This window comes from Girardinichthys multiradiatus, chromosome 8, assembly GCF_021462225.1.
Source record: "Girardinichthys multiradiatus isolate DD_20200921_A chromosome 8, DD_fGirMul_XY1, whole genome shotgun sequence".
NCBI lineage: Eukaryota > Metazoa > Chordata > Actinopteri > Cyprinodontiformes > Goodeidae > Girardinichthys > Girardinichthys multiradiatus.
The window spans coordinates 14842729-14862864 of record NC_061801.1 but is presented as its reverse complement, the minus strand read 5'-3'; the positions used below and the strand labels follow the sequence as shown (position 1 = coordinate 14862864).

The window sequence follows — 20136 nt, the reverse complement described above, 5'->3', positions numbered from 1 at the left end:
CCAGAAATTTACATACATTCATCATGAGAATGGAAATCAAAATAATATCAGGCTTCTTATTGAAGTTATTGGTAGGACTGATGCTATAGTGACGGCATATTAGACGTGCAGTCACTAAAAAATTCTACAATAAACTGTCTGGATATTTGACCACTCTTCTCGTTATAAGTGGTAGAGCTCATTTAAATGGGTTCATTTCCTGGGATAGACCTGTCCAAAGTTTGTTCATTTTCAACAGAGTTGAAGTCAGGGTCATTTCAGTTTTATTGTGTTTGGGATAATCCTGCTGGAACATCTAGAGCATCTAACTGTGCCCAAGTTTCAACAAACTCAATCTATCATTTGAGATAAAAGGAAATAACAGCAGCGTTACTTTCCACAATGAAGTGAAAGAAGCCGTTGCTAAAAAGAAATAACACCTTCAAGCTTGATTGGAATTTGTAACTGCCAAGATGCACAAGCCAATGTCCTTTTGACAAAAGTTTTGTTTTCAAGCAAGATTAATGAATAAAAAGATATTTAGAATAGACAGGGTGCGAGGCTTTCAAACTAAAGAGGACTGTACCAAGTGTCTAGCATGGTGGAGGCAGCATTATGCTGACCAGCTATTTTGCTGGAAGATGATGCAGTCAGATTGGATGCAGTGGAGAAGGACTATCTCCAAATGTCAGCTTCACGTCACCTCAATGGCTTCATGTTTGAAACTTCAGTTCAGCTCATTTCACTTCTTTATTGTGCCACAAGGGAAAGTTTGGTGCCCAGCAGCAGTCAAAGACAGTCAAGGCATAAATTACGTGTCAACATAATTTTCACACTCAATTATCCAGCATATTGACAAGGATCTGTCAAAACATCAAAACCATTAAACATTCTAACATGTGTGAAGCCTGGTCAAAGTTTATAAATAGCTTAAATTGCACTCAGGACAAAATAATATTTTTACCGATTGCATCTTTTAGTTGGCAACCTGTATTTTTGACCTTAAGGAAGAAGAACACATTTACTATGTTTCTGTCACAGTTATCAGTCTGGGGGCGCTGTTGAATGCCAATTATTTTGCTGCCAATTTTAACAAGACTGAACATACAATTGTTATTTTTCAAGGTAAGTTGCCATACCAAGCAATAAAACCAGATGTTAAAACAGACTCAACAAAAGAGCTTTAGAATAATTGTATCACTGTTTTATCAATGCTAAAAGGGTTCAATCGTCTTAAAAAATAAAGTCTTTGCAGGCAGTCTTGCAAATTGCTGCAGTGTGTTTGTCAAAGTTCAGAGAATTCTCCTTCACTATCTTCTTTTTGGAGATTTATTTTCATCACTGGTAGAATTATGGATTCCTTCTAGAACTTTCTGCTCAATAAGAAACATGTAAAACAGTTCTGTGAAAATATCCCACAGTTTGTTTCCACAGACTTTGAAGTGTCTGTCCATAATCCTGTCAGGAACTAGGAAATGTTCTACTGTTACATTTGTGGAAAGCAGAGCTGACTGACTGAAGAGTGATGATAGGCCCAGAGAGGGCAGGGGATTGGACTAATGTTCTAAAAAATATTTATGTACAGTACAGACCAAAAGAACAGTCTATTCAGTAGGACTATCAGCTGTGTACTGTATCCACCTCCTGTATCCACCTCCTGCACAACACAACTGATGGTCCCAACCCCATTTATAAGGCTTGAAATCCCACTTATTAAACCTGACAGGGCACACCTGTGAAGTGAAAACCATTTCAGGTGACTACCTCTTGAAGCTCAACAGAATGCCAAGAGTGTGCGGAGCAGTAATCAAAGCAAAAGGTGGCTACTTTGAAGAACTTAGAATATAAGACATATTTTCAGTTGTTTCACAATTTTTTGTTCAGCATATAATTCCACCTGTGTTAATTCATAGTTTTGATGCCTTCAGTGTGAAGCTACAATATTCATAGTCATGAAAATAAAGACAACTCTTTGAATGAGAAGGTGTGTCCAAACTTTTGGTCTGTACTGTATGTTCATAAAATTTCATTTATAATTAAAATGTAGATACAAATAATCACCATTTGAATTCCCCCTCTTGTATTTATCTGTTCCTCCCATTGTTCAGTCCAGTCATGGCTTTCATTCAATCCCATACAGCTATGAGATTATTACTATAAAATTTCTCCTCCATTTTGTTTTTATCTTGACTGTTACAACAGGACAATGATTCCAAACACAGATTAAAACAGTGTTTTGGGATGGATAAAGCAGCCAAATGTAAAGCTGCGGGAAGGGCCCAGACATTAGTCCAGTTGTAATTTAACTGACTATGCCATGTACCAACCCATTCGAATGAATTATTTCAATTCTGCAAAAAAAAAAAAGCAGTCAACTGTCCAGCCTGCATATACTGAAAGTTTATCTATGGCACAAAACAGGTGGTTTCTCTGCAAGTTGTTAAGGATGTTTATTCTTATTAGTTCATTGGGATGTGTAAAATGTCTTGCAAAATTATTAGTATTCCGTGAAATGTTTATTTTGTAACAAAAAATAAATAAATAATAATTTTGAGCTCATCTAACCAGAGTTCCTCATAAATATTTTATCTGTCCCTTTGCTTGTGACAAGCTGTAGACATGAATTCTTATGGCTTTATTTTAATAATTCAACAGTTTTGCCACTATTCTATAAAGACCAGATTTGTGGAGTGCATTTTATTGTCAAAAGGCTATCCCACCTGAGCTGTGGATCTCTACAGCTCCTTTGGCGATAAAATGTGTTTAGCATGAATACCCTCCTTGCCTAGCCTACGACTTTAGGTAACATCCTGAAATTGTTTGTCTTTTCTTCATCATACCCTGATAAAAAAAAAAGAAAACCGATTCAAATAAATCATTAAACGCTCTAAGTTATTATAACAAACAATTGTCATGCTAAGCATAAGTGTACGTGTATGTAAACGTATTGGACAATGAATAATGCTTCCATCTGAAGAGAACAGTTAACAGAGCTCTCCCGTTATGCTTTGTAAAAGTGTTGGTATACCCAAAGAAAGTTTGATCACTTTAAGGGGGGAAATAATCTTTTTTCTAGTATTATTTTGAGCTTTTACAGTTATAAAATGGAAGAGATAGGTCCAAAGTAATGTTTAGCCAATACTTGGAGATTATGAAAGAAGAACAAATACTTTTTGTTTCCACTATAGAGTCCTTTAACTTTTGTTTTTATGGATTTGTGACTTTCTTTTTTGTGATAAAATTTTAGTCATTAAATCTGCTACTCTGCTGCTTTTTGTAGATTTTAAAAAGTGGGCTAGAGTCATTACTGTGCCATCTTGCTTTCATCTTCAGCGGCTGTATAGACAGTTTAGTTTTTCTTTTCCTTTCAGTGTGTTCTCATATTTAGTTTCCTTCCTTTTCCAGTGAATTGATTCCGGTGCCACTGGCTGCAAAACTAGTCTGAAGCATAATCTTTTGTATACTCCTATGGGCTTTAAAGCAGGACAGGTCTGTTTTTTATGCAGATCTCGGTCTCTAGTCATATCTCCAAGCATAACTGTTATAATTGTTATCTAAAAATTGTGTTTTCTGAAATGCATTCATCTTGTTCATTTTTTTAGATTTGCAAAAGGGGACTGCAAGAGGTTGTTTTCTGCTAATGACTGTCATAAAAGGTCATATTGTTTGGAGGATTTATAAAGATTTATTTTTAATCTTTATTTGCTTTTGCCGCACATCTGAAAGCTGTCCTCTTTGAATGTTTTCCTCTGGGCTCAATGGCCTCTGCTAATTCTACTACCTGCTCATTCTTTACTAAAATATGACCTGAAAAAAAGATCTTTCAGAAAATGGTTTTGATTAAAATGTAAAAAAGACTCTATTACCTTTTATTATTCCAATTTCATTTATCCTCTCTTGTACTGTGGTAAAATAAATAAATCAATTGAATAAAAATACTTGTTCCAAATAGTTGTTTAAAATAGTCTCAATTAGTTTTGTGTGTTTTTTAAGTCAAGATTTTAACATCATAGTGCATAATCACATTCTGCAGGGACTGACATATGATTGTTCACTTCCGCCAAACCCAATATTTGTCAGCCAGTGTGGGTGGTGAATGAACCCCTATGGCTACAAATAGGGTGTGTGCAGATCCAGCCCACATGAGCCCTTTTTATGCAACAATAAGGCTGCATGATTGGTCTAAGGAGAACTTTAAAATGGACTTTACTTGTTAGGAAGACACCCACACCTGTCATGGGTATTTACATCTTTTTATGGCCCGTGCCCATAGACTGTGTGTAAATAAAGTTTAAAGGAACTTTCCCTGCTGCGGATAATTGATTCTCTAAACTTTAAAGGAACCATAAAGCTGTTTCGTAAAGCAGACCGTTAGTCCTCTATTAACTGGGGTTCAGTGTGCTTCTGCTGCCAATTTCCATATTAATGTGGTTGCTCTTATGCTCTTATAAAAACAAACATGCTTGCATGCATCAGCCCACATATTTTCATATGGGACATCCTCTGGTGTGGAAAAAGAAACAGTAAAAGATCAATTCCTGATTCATTGCGAGAAAGATGTGGGGGAGTTACGCATTGTTTATCATGCATAATGGATTCTTGTGCTAGTCTTCTATCTGTTCCTATTTCTCCTGACACGGGTGAAAAAATGTACTATATTCTGCTCCCTATAATTTTGTTAAGGCAATGGTTTTAGTTTGGGTTTTCTTGGATTCTGTGGTTTGGTCATTTAGCTACACCTTTCATGAATCACTATTTCACATTGGACTCATATTTGAACAACTCATGGAGCATTGTTCAGTCCATTATACAAACATATAACAGTATGGCAAAACGGAAAACCTACCAATACCTGACAGACTAGGCCCATGAGAACTCTGGAGGAGCTCCAGAAATCCACACACAGGTGTCAGAATATGTTGACTATTAGCTGTGATCTCCACAAATCAGGCCTTATGGAAATGTGAAAAGAAACATGCCAATGTGGAAAGAGTTGTAAGAAGTAAGATTTGTAGTTTGTCACCAGCCAATTATGAGACTCAGCTAACATGTGGACAATATGGAAGACCAATCCCGCTATAAGAAAAAGTAAATACATAAATAAATAAATGACTCAAAATAATTACTGGTCCAAAAAGTAGCTAGAAATATAAATTGGTGTGCCAATAAATGAAATTATTCAATAATTTACCAATTTATCAGATATAAATATATGTATTTCTATTTTAATCCACTATTTTTATGTAACCACAAATTTTCAAATCATATATTTTTTTCTTGAGCTATATATTTTTCCTTTATTTTTTTAATATATGTGAACTTATTGTTGTTTTGTTTTTTCCACCCCTTTTATTTATTTCATATTTATTACAACTAAAATATATATAATATTTATGTTTTTTCCTCATTACTTTAAATCTATTGAAGTTTGTGTTTTTAATGTTACTAAACAATATTGATACTTTGGCAAGGCACTGTAGATGGTTTCTTTCATCTCAAAACTGGAAAAATAGATTTTTACTGGGCAGCTTTTCCCATGTCTTAAACAGTTTCCTTTGTCAGTTTACAACAGCAATTGTAATGACATGCAATGCAGTTCAACAAAAATCTTTTTTTTTTTTTTGCTTTAAAAAAGAAATTTTATAAAGGTTGTAATTGGGTTACTCTATGAGTAAGCATTGGAAATCTTTGCAATGATGGATGAAAGTAATTTTGTATTTAAAAAAAGGCTTGATGTAATTTCTTTGAAGTTAAAGCATGTGTAATCCTAACACATTATTTTTCTTCTTTACTTCTCAGAGGATGAGCTGCAGCTACCTGCTCTGCACTATCCTGCTCTTCGTGGCCGTTTTGTTGGCAGTCACCGTAACTGGCACCATCCTTTTCATGAACCACTACCAGGCTCCGCCCTTGTCTGATGGCCTACCCCATATTTCCACCAATCAGGATGAAGCAAATGCACTGGTCACTGTGGAGAGGGGTGATGGTTCTCGCATCAACATCTTCATCGACCCCAATTGTCCTGACTATAACAGCAACTTCATGCGGCTGGAGGGTGTGCAGACCTCACTGCTCCACTCGCTGACCGACCACGACTCTGACCTGAAGTCGGTCAAAGGCCAGGATCGTGCCCTGCTCGTCAGTCTGGCCGAGGAGGTTACCAAGCTGTCAGCCCATGCAGGACAGCTAAAGATGGACTATGAGTCCCTGCGCCAGGGGCAGAGCAGCCTGGGTCAGGACCTGAATACTCTACAGACAGAACAAGGACGCCTTATCCAGGTAAGACAGCTATACCCCAGAGATGGCAACTCCAGTTTGAGTCTCCAACTCGACTCACATTAAAGTTGCAAAAGTAAAAGATTTTAGACTTGAATTGTCCCATAAAGACGTGAGACCTGACTTGGATTCCTGGTCAAAGACTTCAGTCTTATTTACAGTTTTAATGTCTTGTAATAAGGAGTGTAATGAAGAGTGAAAGGAAGCTGTTATGTAAGCTATAGATTGCCACTTTGTAAAAGGATGCACTTGATTATTAACCAGTGACGTTTGTGGTTTATGGGCTGTTAATGGTCATATATTTGATGAGAAGATGTTTATTTCACTCTGGAGAGACTTGATTGTGGTTTGGGGTGAAAAACTGGAGGCTTGACTTGGACTTGCCCCTCAAAGATCTGAGACTTGACTTGAAAAAAAATGACTTGTTAACATCTGCCATATCCACACAAACCACAAAAAAGTATGAAAATCTAGGACAAAACCTTAGTATAATAATATTCTAAAAAACCAAATCCTTGCATCTTTTCAACTTAGTTAAACCAAAGAATAAAACTGAAATGCTACAGTTAAAGCAGCATATTAGGTGTGTGGGTGTGAGCTAGAGCTACTTTATACTCAGTTGTTCTGTATTATGTCAGCATCTAATGTGAGAATTTGAGAGATAACTAACATAAGAAAAGAGAACAATACATTTCTCAAGTTATATTTTTAACAGTTTTCAAACTTTTGTCTTTCTCAGCAATTTCTGAAGAGATGTTGGACCATTAAAGCATTGAAATAGACAACCAAAATGTTAAAAGGAAGAATACATAATAAGCCAGATGACAAATTATAGAAATTTAAAATGTGAAACATAACAGGTACAGAAGCCTTTTGGCATAAAGGCTAGAGGCCAGATTTATCTTTGAAAACCTTTGTATTGTTATATTTTAAGTATTTTTTTTTTAATTTTTCTGTCTGATACTTTTGTAAAAAAAGAAATCAAATAATATATTTTAACCAGAAACACAAGTATAGCTTGTTTTAATCACAAATGATTACAGTAAATATTTATATAAACTATATGTAATTATATTTTTTAGAAAGCAAAAATAATTGCATGTGTTGGACTTTTTGTAGTCAGATAGCATATACAAATCAAAAAGTGCTATGTAAATTTAGAGTAACAAAGGTTCTATGAATTGTACGCAATTAAAGGAAGAAGTTCAATAATCAGAACTAAGGGACTCCTGAGAAAAGTACACATTACCTACAGTAGAACCTCATCAAGAATATATATATATATATATATATATATATATATATATATAAAATATACAAAATATAAATGCAACACTTTTGTTTATGCTCCCAGTTTTCATGAGCTGAACTCAGAGATCTAAAACATTGTCTATATAAATTAAATAAACATTTCTCTCAAATATTGTTTACAAATCTGTCTAAATCTGTGATAGTGAGCACTTTTCCTTTTCATAGATAATCCATCCCACCTCGCAGGTGTGGCATATCAAGATCCTGATTAGACAGCATGATTATTGCACATTTGTGCCTTTGGCTGGCCACACTAAAAGACCACTCTGAAATGTGCTGTTTTGCTTCATTGGGGGTGGTCTGAAAACCAGTCAGTATCTGGTGTGACCACCATTTGCCTCACACGGTGCAACACATCTCCTTCGCATAGAGTTGATCAGGTTGTTGACTCTGGCCTGTGGAATGTTGGTCCACTCCTTTTCAATGGCTGTGTGAAGCTGATGGATATTAGCAGGAACTGGGAGACACTGCCGTATTTGCTGATCCAGAGCATCCCAAACATGCTCAATAGGTGACATGTCCAGTGACCATGCAAGAACTGGGATATTTTCAGCTTCCAGGAATTGTGTAAATATCCTTGCAACATGGGGCCATGCATTGTCAAAAAGAGGCGATAGTCGTGGATGAATGGCACAACAATGGGCCTCAGGATCTCGTCACGGTATCTCGGTGCATTCAAAATGCCATTGATAAAATGCACCTGTGTTTGATGTCCATGACATCAACCTGCTCATATTATAACCCTGCCGCCAACATGGGCCACTCGATCCACAATGTTGACATCAGCAAACCATTCACCCAGACAATACCACACACGCTGTCTGCCATCCGCCCTGAACAGTGAAAACCGGGATTCATCCATGAAGAGCACACCTCTCCATTGTGACAAATGCCATTGAATGTTAGCATTTGCCCACTCAAGTCAGTTACGATGACGAGCTGCAGTGAGGTCGAGACCCCGATGAGGACGGCAAGCATGCAGATGAGCTTCCCTGAGACGGTTTCTGACAGTTGGTTAAGAAATTCTTTGGTTGTGCAAACCGATTGTTTCAACAGCCATCCGGGTGGCTTGTCTCAGACGATCTTGGAGATGAACATGTTGGATGTGGAGGTGAGGTCCTGGGCTGGTGTGGTTATACGTGGTCTGTGATTGTGAGGACGGTTGGATGTACTGCTAAATTCTCTGAAACGCCTTTGGAGACAGCTTATGGTAGAGGGATGAACATTCAATTCATGGGCAACAGCTCTGGTCAACATCCAGTGCCAATTGTCAGCATGCCAATTACACGGTCCCTCAAACCTTGCAACATATGTGGCATTGTGCTGTACATTTCAGATTGGTCTTCTGTTGTGGCCAGCCTAAGGCACACATGTGCAATAATCATGCTGTCTACTCAGCATCTTGATATGCCACAGCTGCGAGGTGGGATGGATTATCTATGCAGAGGGGAAGTTCTCAAATAGTTTTTATTTGCTACATGCTAGAATAGTGAACAAGGAAATATTTTAGATAACTTTTTATTTTCTACTCACATTTCCTTTGTATTTGGTATAACTTTCTTTTAAACTATAACATGGGTCAAACATTTTGGGTGTACTTTTACAAGCTTCTCCCATTAGTTTCCTCGAATTGTGGCCTATTCTTACAATCAGAACTCCTGTAACTGTGTCAGGTTTGTAGACCGCCTTGCTTGCACACACCTTTTCTGCTGTGCCCACATATTTTCTATGGGATTAGCTTTTTTATGGCCACTCCAAAACTTTGACTTTCTTGTCATTAATCCATTTTGTAACAAATTTGTCAGGATGATTTGGAATACTCATTTTTACCCAAGCTTTAATTTCCTTGCTGATGTCTTGAGATGCTGTCTCAGTATTTCAATTTGATGTTCTTAACAGATCATTTAATATTTTTTTTTGATATACAGGTCCTTCTCAAAATATTAGCATATTGTGATAAAGTTCATTATTTTCCATAATGTCATGATGAAAATTTAACATTCATATATTTTAGATTCATTGCACACTAGCTGAAATATTTCAGGTCTTTTATTGTCTTAATACGGATGATTTTGGCATATAGCTCATGAAAACCCAAAATTCCTATCTCACACAATTAGCATATTTCATCCGACCAATAAAAGAAAAGTGTTTTTAATTCAAAAAACGTCAACCTTCAAATAATCATGTACAGTTATGCACTCAATACTTGGCGGGAATCCTTTGGCAGAAATGACTGCTTCAATGCGGCGTGGCATGGAGGCAATCAGCCTGTTGGACTGCTGAGGTCTTATGGAGGCCCAGGATGCTTCGATAGCAGCCTTTAGCTCATCCAGAGTGTTGGGTCTTGAGTCTCTCAACGTTCACTTCACAATATCCCCAGATTCTCTATGGGGTCCAGGTCAGGAGAGATGGCAGGCCAATTGAGCACAGTGATATCATGGTCAGTAAACCATTTACCAGTGGTTTTGGCACTGTGAGCAGGTGCCAGGTCGTGCTGAAAAATGAAATCTTCATCTCCATAAAGCTTTTCAGCAGATGGAAGCATGAAGTGCTCCAAAATCTCCTGATAGCTAGCTGCATTGACCCTGCCCTTGATAAAACACAGTGGACCAACACCAGCAGCTGACACGGCACCCCAGACCATCACTGACTGTGGGTACTTGACACTGGACTTCTGGCATTTTGGCATTTCCTTCTCCCCAGTCTTCCTCCAGACTCTGGCACCTTGATTTCCGAATGACATGCAGAATTTGCTTTCATCCGAAAAAAGTACTTTGGACCACTGAGCAACAGTCCAGTGCTGCTTTTCTGTAGCCCAGGTCAGGCGCTTCTGCCGCTGTTTCTGGTTCAAAAGTGGCTTGACCTGGGGAATGCGGCACCTGTAGCCCATTTCCTGCACATGCCTGTGCACGGTGCTCTGCATGTTTCTACTCCAGACTCAGTCCACTGCTTCCGCAGGTCCCCCAAGGTCTGGAATTGGCTCTTCTCCACAATCTTCCTCAGGGTCCGGTCACCTCTTCTCGTTGTGCAGCGTTTTCTGCCACACTTTTTCCTTCCCACAGACTTCCCACTGAGGTGCCTTGATACAGCACTCTGGGAACAGCCTATTCGTTCAGAAATGTCTTTCTGTGTCTTACCCTCTTGCTTGAGGGTGTCAATAGTGGCCTTCTGGACAGCAGTCAGGTCGGCAGTCTTACCCATGATTGGGGTTTTGAGTGATGAACCAGGCTGGGAGTTTTAAAGGTCTCAGGAATCTTTTGCAGGTGTTTAGAGTTAACTCGTTGATTCAGATGATTAGGTTCATAGCTCGTTTAGAGACCCTTTTAATGATATGCTAATTTTGTGAGATAGGAATTTTGGGTTTTCATGTGCTGTATGCCAAAATCATTCGTATTAAGACAATAAAAGACCTGAAATAGTTCAGTTAGTGTGCAATGAATCTAAAATATATGAATGTTAAATTTTCATCACGACATTATGGAAAATAATGAACTTTATCACAATATGCTAATATTTTGAGAAGGACCTGTACAATAATCTTTTCATCAGCAAATAATCCCCACAACATGATGCTGCCACTTTTAGAGTTGAGATGGTGTTATCAGACTTAAAAGCTTCCACCTTTTTTCTTCTAATGTAATTATGTCTGTATGCCCAACTCTTCTTTTTTATTTTTATTTTTTCAGAACAAGATATGCCTCCAAAATTCAAGGTTTTTGTCCCTGTGTGCATTTGAAAATTCTAACCTAGGATTTTAGTTGCTTTTTGAGTAATAGCCTCTTTCTCTCTAAGTGGCTTTTCAGCCCATTTTACTACAGGACGGTTCGCTGGATAGTCATACTCTCTAACCAACTTCAGCAAATATCGTCACATCTTCCACACAAAACACATCTTTTTCCTGAGTGGTGTGATGCCTGGAGATTACCATGGCATTTATACTTGCATATAACAGTTTGAAGAGATGAATGTGGCACCTTCAGGTTTTTGGAAATTGTACCTTTTGTGAACAAAGACTTGTGAAAGCCCACAGCAAGCACTAACCACTCACAACTGAACTCAGTTCTTTTAAGTACTGTACACAGGAGCTCTGATGTGTGGAATGTAAAATGCCTATTGATGCATATTGATTGTGAGGCCACCTTAAGATGTGTGGCAGCCTATTGCACTTAAGTGTTTATGTGGGTTTATCCCTTCCCGATTCCTTTCTGCAAATTCAAAACATGACCGTTCCCTGAGTCAATGCCAACTCAAGTCCGTTTGGTTTTACACTGTGATTGCCTGACTGCAACTAAATTAAAGCACAAATAGGGCTCATGTTACTCAAGGCTCATGTTCCTCCAGGACTTGTATTTGGGACAGCTGCATCAAGGTCTATAGCCTCTGCACATGGTCACACTCTTAACCCGTAAAGCTTAAAGGATAAATCAGAGTGAATTTACAGTAATGCAACCAGCCTTCATGTTGTCTGCTCAAGTTTAACTCTCTGTTTAATGAGAAAGGCTTCAAATAAAAAGGTCCTTTCAAGTTGTCTTTTTATTAGCTTTCTACATTTGTGCTCACCCCCACTGATCTCATCGATATTGAATATTGCTAACTAAATCTTCCCTAAGTTCAACGTTCACACCAAAAACACCTGCTACACCTGGCCTGACTCTGTGTCTACCTGTGGCACCTTTCTGGAGAGGGGCATCGTCTAAACGTCTGCTGGCAACAACTTAACGCTCACCCTCTGCCGATGACCCATATGGCCCTGTCTTTCAGTGTTTAACCCTTTCTCTCCCCTAGACATGGCAATTGACTGAGCTTTTACTTTGACTAACTCTATGTGCTCTCTTTCAGACTCTAACCTTGAAAACTGGCTCAGAGTTTATCTGTTCTTTCTTTCTAGGTGAAACGACTAAAGGAGCTACATCCATCAACATTTACTTTTCCTTCCCATAGAAAGGATTCCTGGATCAGTGCTTCTTTTTTTTCTTTGTGTCTCTGCTCTGTTCTCTCAAACACCCAGTCGGCCGTGGCAGATGGCCGCTCACACTGAGCCTGGTTCTGCTGGAGGTTTCTTCCTGTTAAAAGGGAGTTTTTCCTCTCCACTGTCGCTACATGCATGCTCAGTATGAGGGATTGCTGCAAAGTCAACGCCAGTGACTGTCCACTGTCTCTATAAGCTCATCTGGGATGACCAGGAAAATATTGCCAGTCAGTCAGTCATTTTTTACCGCTTATTCCATAGTGGGTCGCGGGAAAGCTGGTGTCTATCTCCAGCAGTGTACGGTGAGAGGCGGGTTACACCCAGGACAGGTCGCCAGTCCATCGCAGGGCAACACACAAACAACCATGCACACACTCATTCATACACCTAAGGGCAATTTAGAGTGACCAAATAACCTAACAGGCATGTCTTTGGACTGTGGGAGGAAGCCGGAGTACCCGGTGAGAACCCACTAATGCACAGGGAGAACATGCAAACTCCATGTAGAAAGACAGTGCTACCAACTGTACCACCGTGCAGCCTGGAAAATATTGTATTTGGTTGATGCGATCATTACCAATCATCCCAATACATAATAAGTCTGCCAAGTAAATTATCAACTAAATCAATTGTTTAGATGATGAGTGGCTAAGATCTCGCGAGAGCTGTGGCTAAGTAATATGGTGATATACTGGTAAACAAACAACCATGACAAACTCAGCCAATAAATTCAAGCCAAACACAGAAATGTTTTAAATACTAAGCACTGTCTCATAGTTTCTCAATAAAACAAACAGGACGAGAAAACCTTGGACAGCCTGGAGAGCTACGTGGACAAATGTTTTTAAAACATCGTAATGGGCAAGCCACAAAAATCTGCACCCATGATCACACCAACATCAAAACGCACCCATTCAGAGTGCTCAGCCAGCACCTCCACTATCTCTCCATAGAAAAGCTACGCTGATGTCCTGGACTCTATTGACAAGAAGCTAACCAGCCTGGATGCTCGTCTGGCATTGGTGGAGGTTCTTCACAGGAGATTCCAAGCTCTGAGGGAGTTTTTGGTGTACAATCAAACACTGAGGGATAGCGTGAAAACACTTACCGATGAAATGACGCAGCTGTCTGGAGAAAATAAAAAAAAGAAGGAGACCATCCTGGATATGCAAGCTCGTGGCATGCGGGACAATCTCGTCTTCTCCGGGCATCCCAGAACGTTCAGAGGAGGACACTGAATCCAAGGTCTGTGAATTTCTCCAACGTCAGCTGAAACTTCCAAGTGACGAGGTAAAAAACATCACATTCAAATGTGTTCACCGGCTGGGAGGTAAGAAGCCCGATCACAACCGACCAACCAATTGTAGCGAAGTTTGAGCACTACAAGCAAAAAGAGCAGGTCAGGAGTCAGGGCAGAGAGCTACAGGGAATGATTTTCAGCATCAATGACCAGTTTCCAAAGGAGATCCTTAATCGTATTATTCCCTATCAGGAAGAAATATATCACCGAAGGTACCAGAGCTACAGTGGCTGTAGATAAATTCTATGATAATGGTCATTTGTTCAGGGACAGGAAGATCACTCTATGGCTTTATTAGGAGCAAAAACAGGTTAGTCTAAAACATGTAACACTGGTTAGATAAGAGGTTAGATAATGGGCAGTTGTAATCTAATGTAAAGCACAGCTCAATATGACATTTACATTCGTAGGTGTGGGTCGGGCCAAGGCTGGGCTTTTGGGCATCCGCTCCTTTTTGTCTCCTTTCAGTTTGTCTGTTACCACACCTCTCTGTCACTGTTTTCTCTTTCTGTCACACACAAACATGCACACATCCACACACTCACATAAATATTTCTTATCTTAATCTTATATCTCTCACCCCCTTCTACCCCCAGCACCTTCTTAAGTTTCTCTCTTTTTCTCTGCTGTATCTCTGCTTCTGGACTTTATATCAGGCAATCCCGAGCACTAACTATGTTTTCACTTGGCTCTGTTTCTATGGTAACATGTGCTGTCCAGATTTAGCTACACACACAACTATGGCCACATTAAGGTCTGTCACACGAAATGTGCATGAGCACCAGCCGGCACCAGAGAGAAAAAAATTAAGATTTTTACCAAGCTTAAAGACTACATGCAGATCTTGTCTTATTTCAAGAGATTCATAATCTGCTACAAATGCAAATGATCTTAAATCACCTAAGTTTCCTAATTTTTTATCTGCCTTTACAGTATTAGACACAGTTACAGATCCAGAGGGTATAATAATAAAAATATCTATACATAACCAAAAGTTGTATTGTCTGTATATATGCCCCAAATGTTGATGACCCCCCACTTCTCCTTTGGGTCGATCTCAACTTTGGTCGAAATGAAGAAAAAGACAGGTTGACTACAACATGGACTCAGTGAACAGTACATGAGTGATTATGGACTTTGCGATGCATAACGATCTCTTCACCTTAACCGCAGAGAATATACTTTTTTCTCACATGTCCATCACTCTTACTCTCATCTGGATTTTTTCTTAGTCAGCATCTCATTGTTGACTGACATTTCAGATACTGAGATACGACCTATAGCTGTCAGCATCATGCTCCTGTCTCCTTAACTCTAACAAATAAGAACAAAACCCACAAAGCAAAAGCTGGAGGTTTAATACATCATTGCAAGGATGAAGATTTTATCAAAGAGGAGTTGACATCATATTTGGAGTGTAATGACCTCCCTGGGAAATCAACATCTGTTCTCTGGGAGACAGGGAAAGTAGTGATGAGAGGTAAAGATAATCTCATTGATAATCGCATCACATAAAAAGGAAAAAGAAAACAAACAGATTCAGGAATTAGAAAAAAACATGAAATTGTTAGAAGATTCCCAGGAAGAGAAAATGCTGGGCAAACTCTATAAAGCAAAACCAGAATTAAATGTAATTATTGACAAAAAAACCCCATTCTAGGTAAAAAGACTTCAAAAGAAAGGTTTTAACATGGAAATAAACCAGGCAGCTTCTTAGCTAAGCAGCTAAAAATAAATAAAGAAAAGACAACTATATTTGCTTTTAAAGACTCAGCAGGGAATACAGTTTATGATCCTGAAAGAATAAACAGCACTTTCAGAGATTTTTACAAAGCTTTATATTCAACACAAATAAACCCGTCAGATAATGACATTGATCAATTTCTGGGTAAAGTAACACTTCCTAAATTATCAGATAGTCAAGTGATGACCCGAGATGTACCACTGACATCAACCAAAATCCAGGAAGATCTCAAAAGCATGCCAAATAAAAAGGCTCCATGTCCAAATGGATTTCCAGCAGAGTTCTCTAAAGAATTCTGGAATATTTTGGCTCCAACATTCTACAGAATGCTACAGAAAACTGAGAAAAATGGCAGACTTCCAACAAATTTAAATTCTGCCAACATTATTCTCCTGTTAAAACCAGGCAAAGACCCCGTCCTGACCAAACTGGTTTTATAAAAGGGAGGCCTTCATCTACAAATTTACGCAGAATAGTTAATTTAATAGACCATTCCTACAGTAAATAGTATTGAGACTAACATATTATCTCTAGTTGCAGAAAAAGCATTTGATAGAGGTAACTGAACATTCTTGTTTGCAACCTTGAGTAAATTTGGTTTTGAAAACTCTTTCATAAACTGGCTAAAAATGCTAAATAGTTCCCCAACAGGATGTATTAGGACAAATAACCAAACATCTTCCAGCTTCTGTCTTCACTAGGGACACTTGGTAGGGATGCTCACTTAGGGGGAAACCACTATTTACTGAACCACTAGTATCAGCAGTCATGCAAATTAAAATGCATGAATATTGAACATAAAATCAGTCTTTGAGGTTGGCCCTGTTGGAAGATTCATGTTGGGGTTCATGGTGGGTGAGGGGCTAATGGGGTTGAGATCCAACTTCAGTGGGGGGTTGGGACGGTTTCATCCTGAGACAGCTCTGGTGGGCGGGCTAGTTTGGACCAGATAAACCCCCCTCCGGATAGGGACGGGGGTCATTGGGGGCTGGGTCCTGGCGGTGCCTGCCCTAGTTTGGGCTGGTGCTTGGGCAGTCTGCCTGTTTCCACCCCGGAAGGAAGGGGACCACCTCCTGGGTCCAGGGGCTGGTTACCCTAATGGGGTAATGGTACCTTGACCTGGGAGTATACAGTATGTTTGGGGAATGTGAGTGAGTGTATGACATCCATTGCTGTGTGTCTTAACATTGGGTGTGTGGGTGTGTGTTTTTATGTGTACGCATGAGGGTGGGAATGTATGATTGTGATTGTGGGTGTGTGTTTTTATGTCAGGTTGGGTCTCGGGCTGCTCCCTGTCCTGGATCAGAAAAAGAAAACAGTTTTTTTCTTTTTCTTTTATGCTTGTAGTTATAGATGAATTGACAGTGCAGATGTCTTCATGTCTAGGAGTGGAGCTTTGATCAGTGTGCATAAATAAAATCTACATTGTTAAATTCGGGTACAGTGCTTTGAAAGTGAATGCAGTTAAAAAAATTCTCTTTACGGGTCACTTTCCATTGAAACTTGCAGATTTTTGAAAAGGAACTTCAAAGCAGCTTTATTGCAAGTTTGATCATATTAAAATACAGTATATGCCCAGAACAAATTTTATCTTCAGTTAATTAATGTTCAGAAATATTAAATCCAATATCCACTTGTTATAGTTCGGCAGTACCTCATAGGTTTCTGCGTAGATCATTTTTACTTATTAATACTGTAATTTTACCCCTGTCATACATATCTGTCCTTTTAAATTGTGTAGGAAAAAAAAATCTCTGCCTTAGGTAAGACAGGTAACACTACATTATGACCCTTCCACAAAGTTTATACTGTAGCATGCACAATTTGATTCAGGCTGCCACAATTTCTATAAACATGTTGAGAAATTCTGCAAAATAAGTATCACGACTCTGAACTATGTACACAGTATATACTGAATTTATGGAAGTGCTCCTCAAATTTTGCTGCAATGGCCCAATAATAATATTACTTAATCTCAAGTATATTGTGCAACACTCTATGTCCGCTGATGATTTATTCACCTTATGCTGAAGTGGACACAAAAGTACAGCAAAGGCAAAGTAACCTTAGCTGGTGCTGGAGAACACTGAATTTCACCCCTTCATCCCAGTATTCACACACTATATAAAATTGGGGTGCTTCAAAAGAAACATATGCATGAAAGATGTGACAGGATATGTTCCACAAATGTAAAATGCATTTTTGACACCAACATGCAGAGCAAAATAAGAAACAATATGACAACAGCTTTAGTATTCATCAAAGTAACATTCAGTTTTGTAATGTATGTCTTCCTTTTTTGGTAGGTTTACCAATAAGCAAACATGTCTTGTGCTCAAACAATACTAAATCTTTTTTTTTAAAAGAGGTGGAACCTGAGGTTCAACTCATTAATAACCTACTTTTCATATTCTTGCATGATGTGCAATGATGCATACATTCTGACTGTAAAAAGACTCCACAGAGGCAAAGGCTGCAAGGAGGAGCATGACTTACTGATTTCCTTGAACTACAGGTCACAGTTTAAACTGAATTATGTGCCTGAGGATTATTAATGGCACTCTCAACCTCTGCTAAGGATCTGGGGGCAAAATGCTGGTATGTGAGCAACCATATTGCCTCAAGACATTCATTTTACCAGACACAAGTCCTCCGTGTACTTGGGGAAGTAAAATTGTGTTTGTTGCAAGGTCTCAGCCAAGGATACGATACAAACAACTTCAAAAGCTCAGTAAAACAGGGGGTAATGAGAAAACTCAAATAAAATTTCTAAACATAAATGGGTAAGTTCAAATATTTGGCAGCTGTGATTCAAACCATAATATTCCCACACTGATGCTGTATTAAAGCATATACTTAAATTAAATCAATATTATATTAAATGAAATTATCTAATAAAAATATATATATCATGGTACCAACTATACTAAGAATAGTATGCAATGGCATACTGTTCTGTTCAAAACAGCTTTGCTGGTTCGAGCACATTTTAAAATGGTTGTTTTTGAAACAGTGGGAAAAAAAGCACACAAATGTTAATAGTCTTAAAGGTTACTTCAGTGCGAGACCTTTGTGATTTTTTTTGTTTAGAGCAATAATATATTATGGACTGATGAGAAAAAAGATTTCTCTCCATTTTTTTAAGAGTGACAAAGGTTTTTTTTTTATTGATATTGATAGTTGTTTATGTATTTATTATTTAAATTAATTTTTATTGTTTGATTGTAGTCTATTTGTAAAAAAATGTTGGTCATTTTATATTAAAGTTTTTGGTTTGCGTTTTTTTTTTACTTTTTTCTACCTTCTTTCTTTTCATTTATATTTGTGTTAATAATTTCTTTATCGCCTTTATTCCACATTGTGATGACATGTGATGAGTTGTATGTTTATTGATTGCCTGTACATTGTTTGTTCAATCAGATTAAGGTAACACTGAATGGCAGACAATAATCCTGACGTAGACCAAGCTTGGTCACAATGTGTCAGTATTGCTCTTATTCATCTTACTCTGCAAAATAATGACATATAAAATTATATTTCAGTAACTTTTATACATGCATTTGGTTCTGTGTTTGAATCCCAACCCAAGGCCTCCTGCAGTCTATGAACATGACCAATTGGTCACTCTAAATTGTCCTTAGCTGTGAATATGTGTGAGTATGGTGTTTTGTCCTTGTGTCTTTCTGTTGCTCTTTGATGGACTACTGACCTGTCCAGGGTGCACCCCGCCTTTGCCCTGGGACCACTGCCCACCTTCCACCCCTGCTACCCTGCAACCACAAGAGGGTATAAACAATGGACGGAGGGATGGACGGATGGACGGATATTGTTTGTCTTTGATTAGTAGTATGTCTTAGAAGTATAAGGTTCTTGAAGCAATGGTAGAGTACTTCCAACAATACAAATGGGATCTTAGTTAAGAAATTTTATATAGCTTAACTACAGGGGTTGGACAATGAAAATGAAACACCTGTCATTTTAGTGTGGAAGGTTTCATGGCTAAATTGGACCAGCCTGGTAGACAGTCTTCATTGATTGCACATTGCACCAGTAAGGGCAGAGTGTGAAGGTTCAATTAGCAGGGTAAGAGCACAGTTTTGTCCAAAATATTGAAATGCACACAACATTATGGGTGACATACCAGAGTTCAAAAGAGGACAAATTGTTGGTGCACGTCTTGCTGGCGCATCTGTGACCAAGACAGCAAGTCTTTGTGATGTATCAAGAACCACGGTATCCAGGGTAATGTCAGCATACCACCAAGAAGGACGAACCACATCCAACAGGATTAACTGTGGACGCAAGAGGAAGCTGTCTGAAAGGGATGTTCGGGTGCTATCCAAAAAACATAAATCCACGCCTGCCCAAATTGCGCCAGAATTAAATGTGCACCTCAACTCTCCTGTTTCCACCAGAACTGTCCGTCGGGAACTCCACAGGGTCAATATACACGGCTGGGCTGCTATAGCCAAACCTTTGGTCACTCATGCCAATGCCAGACGTCGGTTTCAATGGTGCAAGGAGCACAAATCTTGGGCTTTGACAATGTGAAAC

At 38.7% G+C, this 20136-nt stretch overlaps 1 protein-coding gene across 3 annotated transcripts in view; it reads left to right on the top strand.

Moving 5' to 3' along the window:
- The window catches only part of fibcd1b (fibrinogen C domain containing 1b), a 258066-nt gene that overhangs the window by 100736 nt on the left and 137194 nt on the right, over window positions 1–20136 (top strand). For all 3 annotated transcript variants that reach the window (XM_047372703.1, XM_047372704.1, XM_047372705.1), the window contains one exon: window positions 5779–6258. In XM_047372703.1, coding sequence (XP_047228659.1) covers window positions 5779–6258 — 480 coding nt within the window. The remainder of the gene's footprint in view (window positions 1–5778; window positions 6259–20136) is intronic.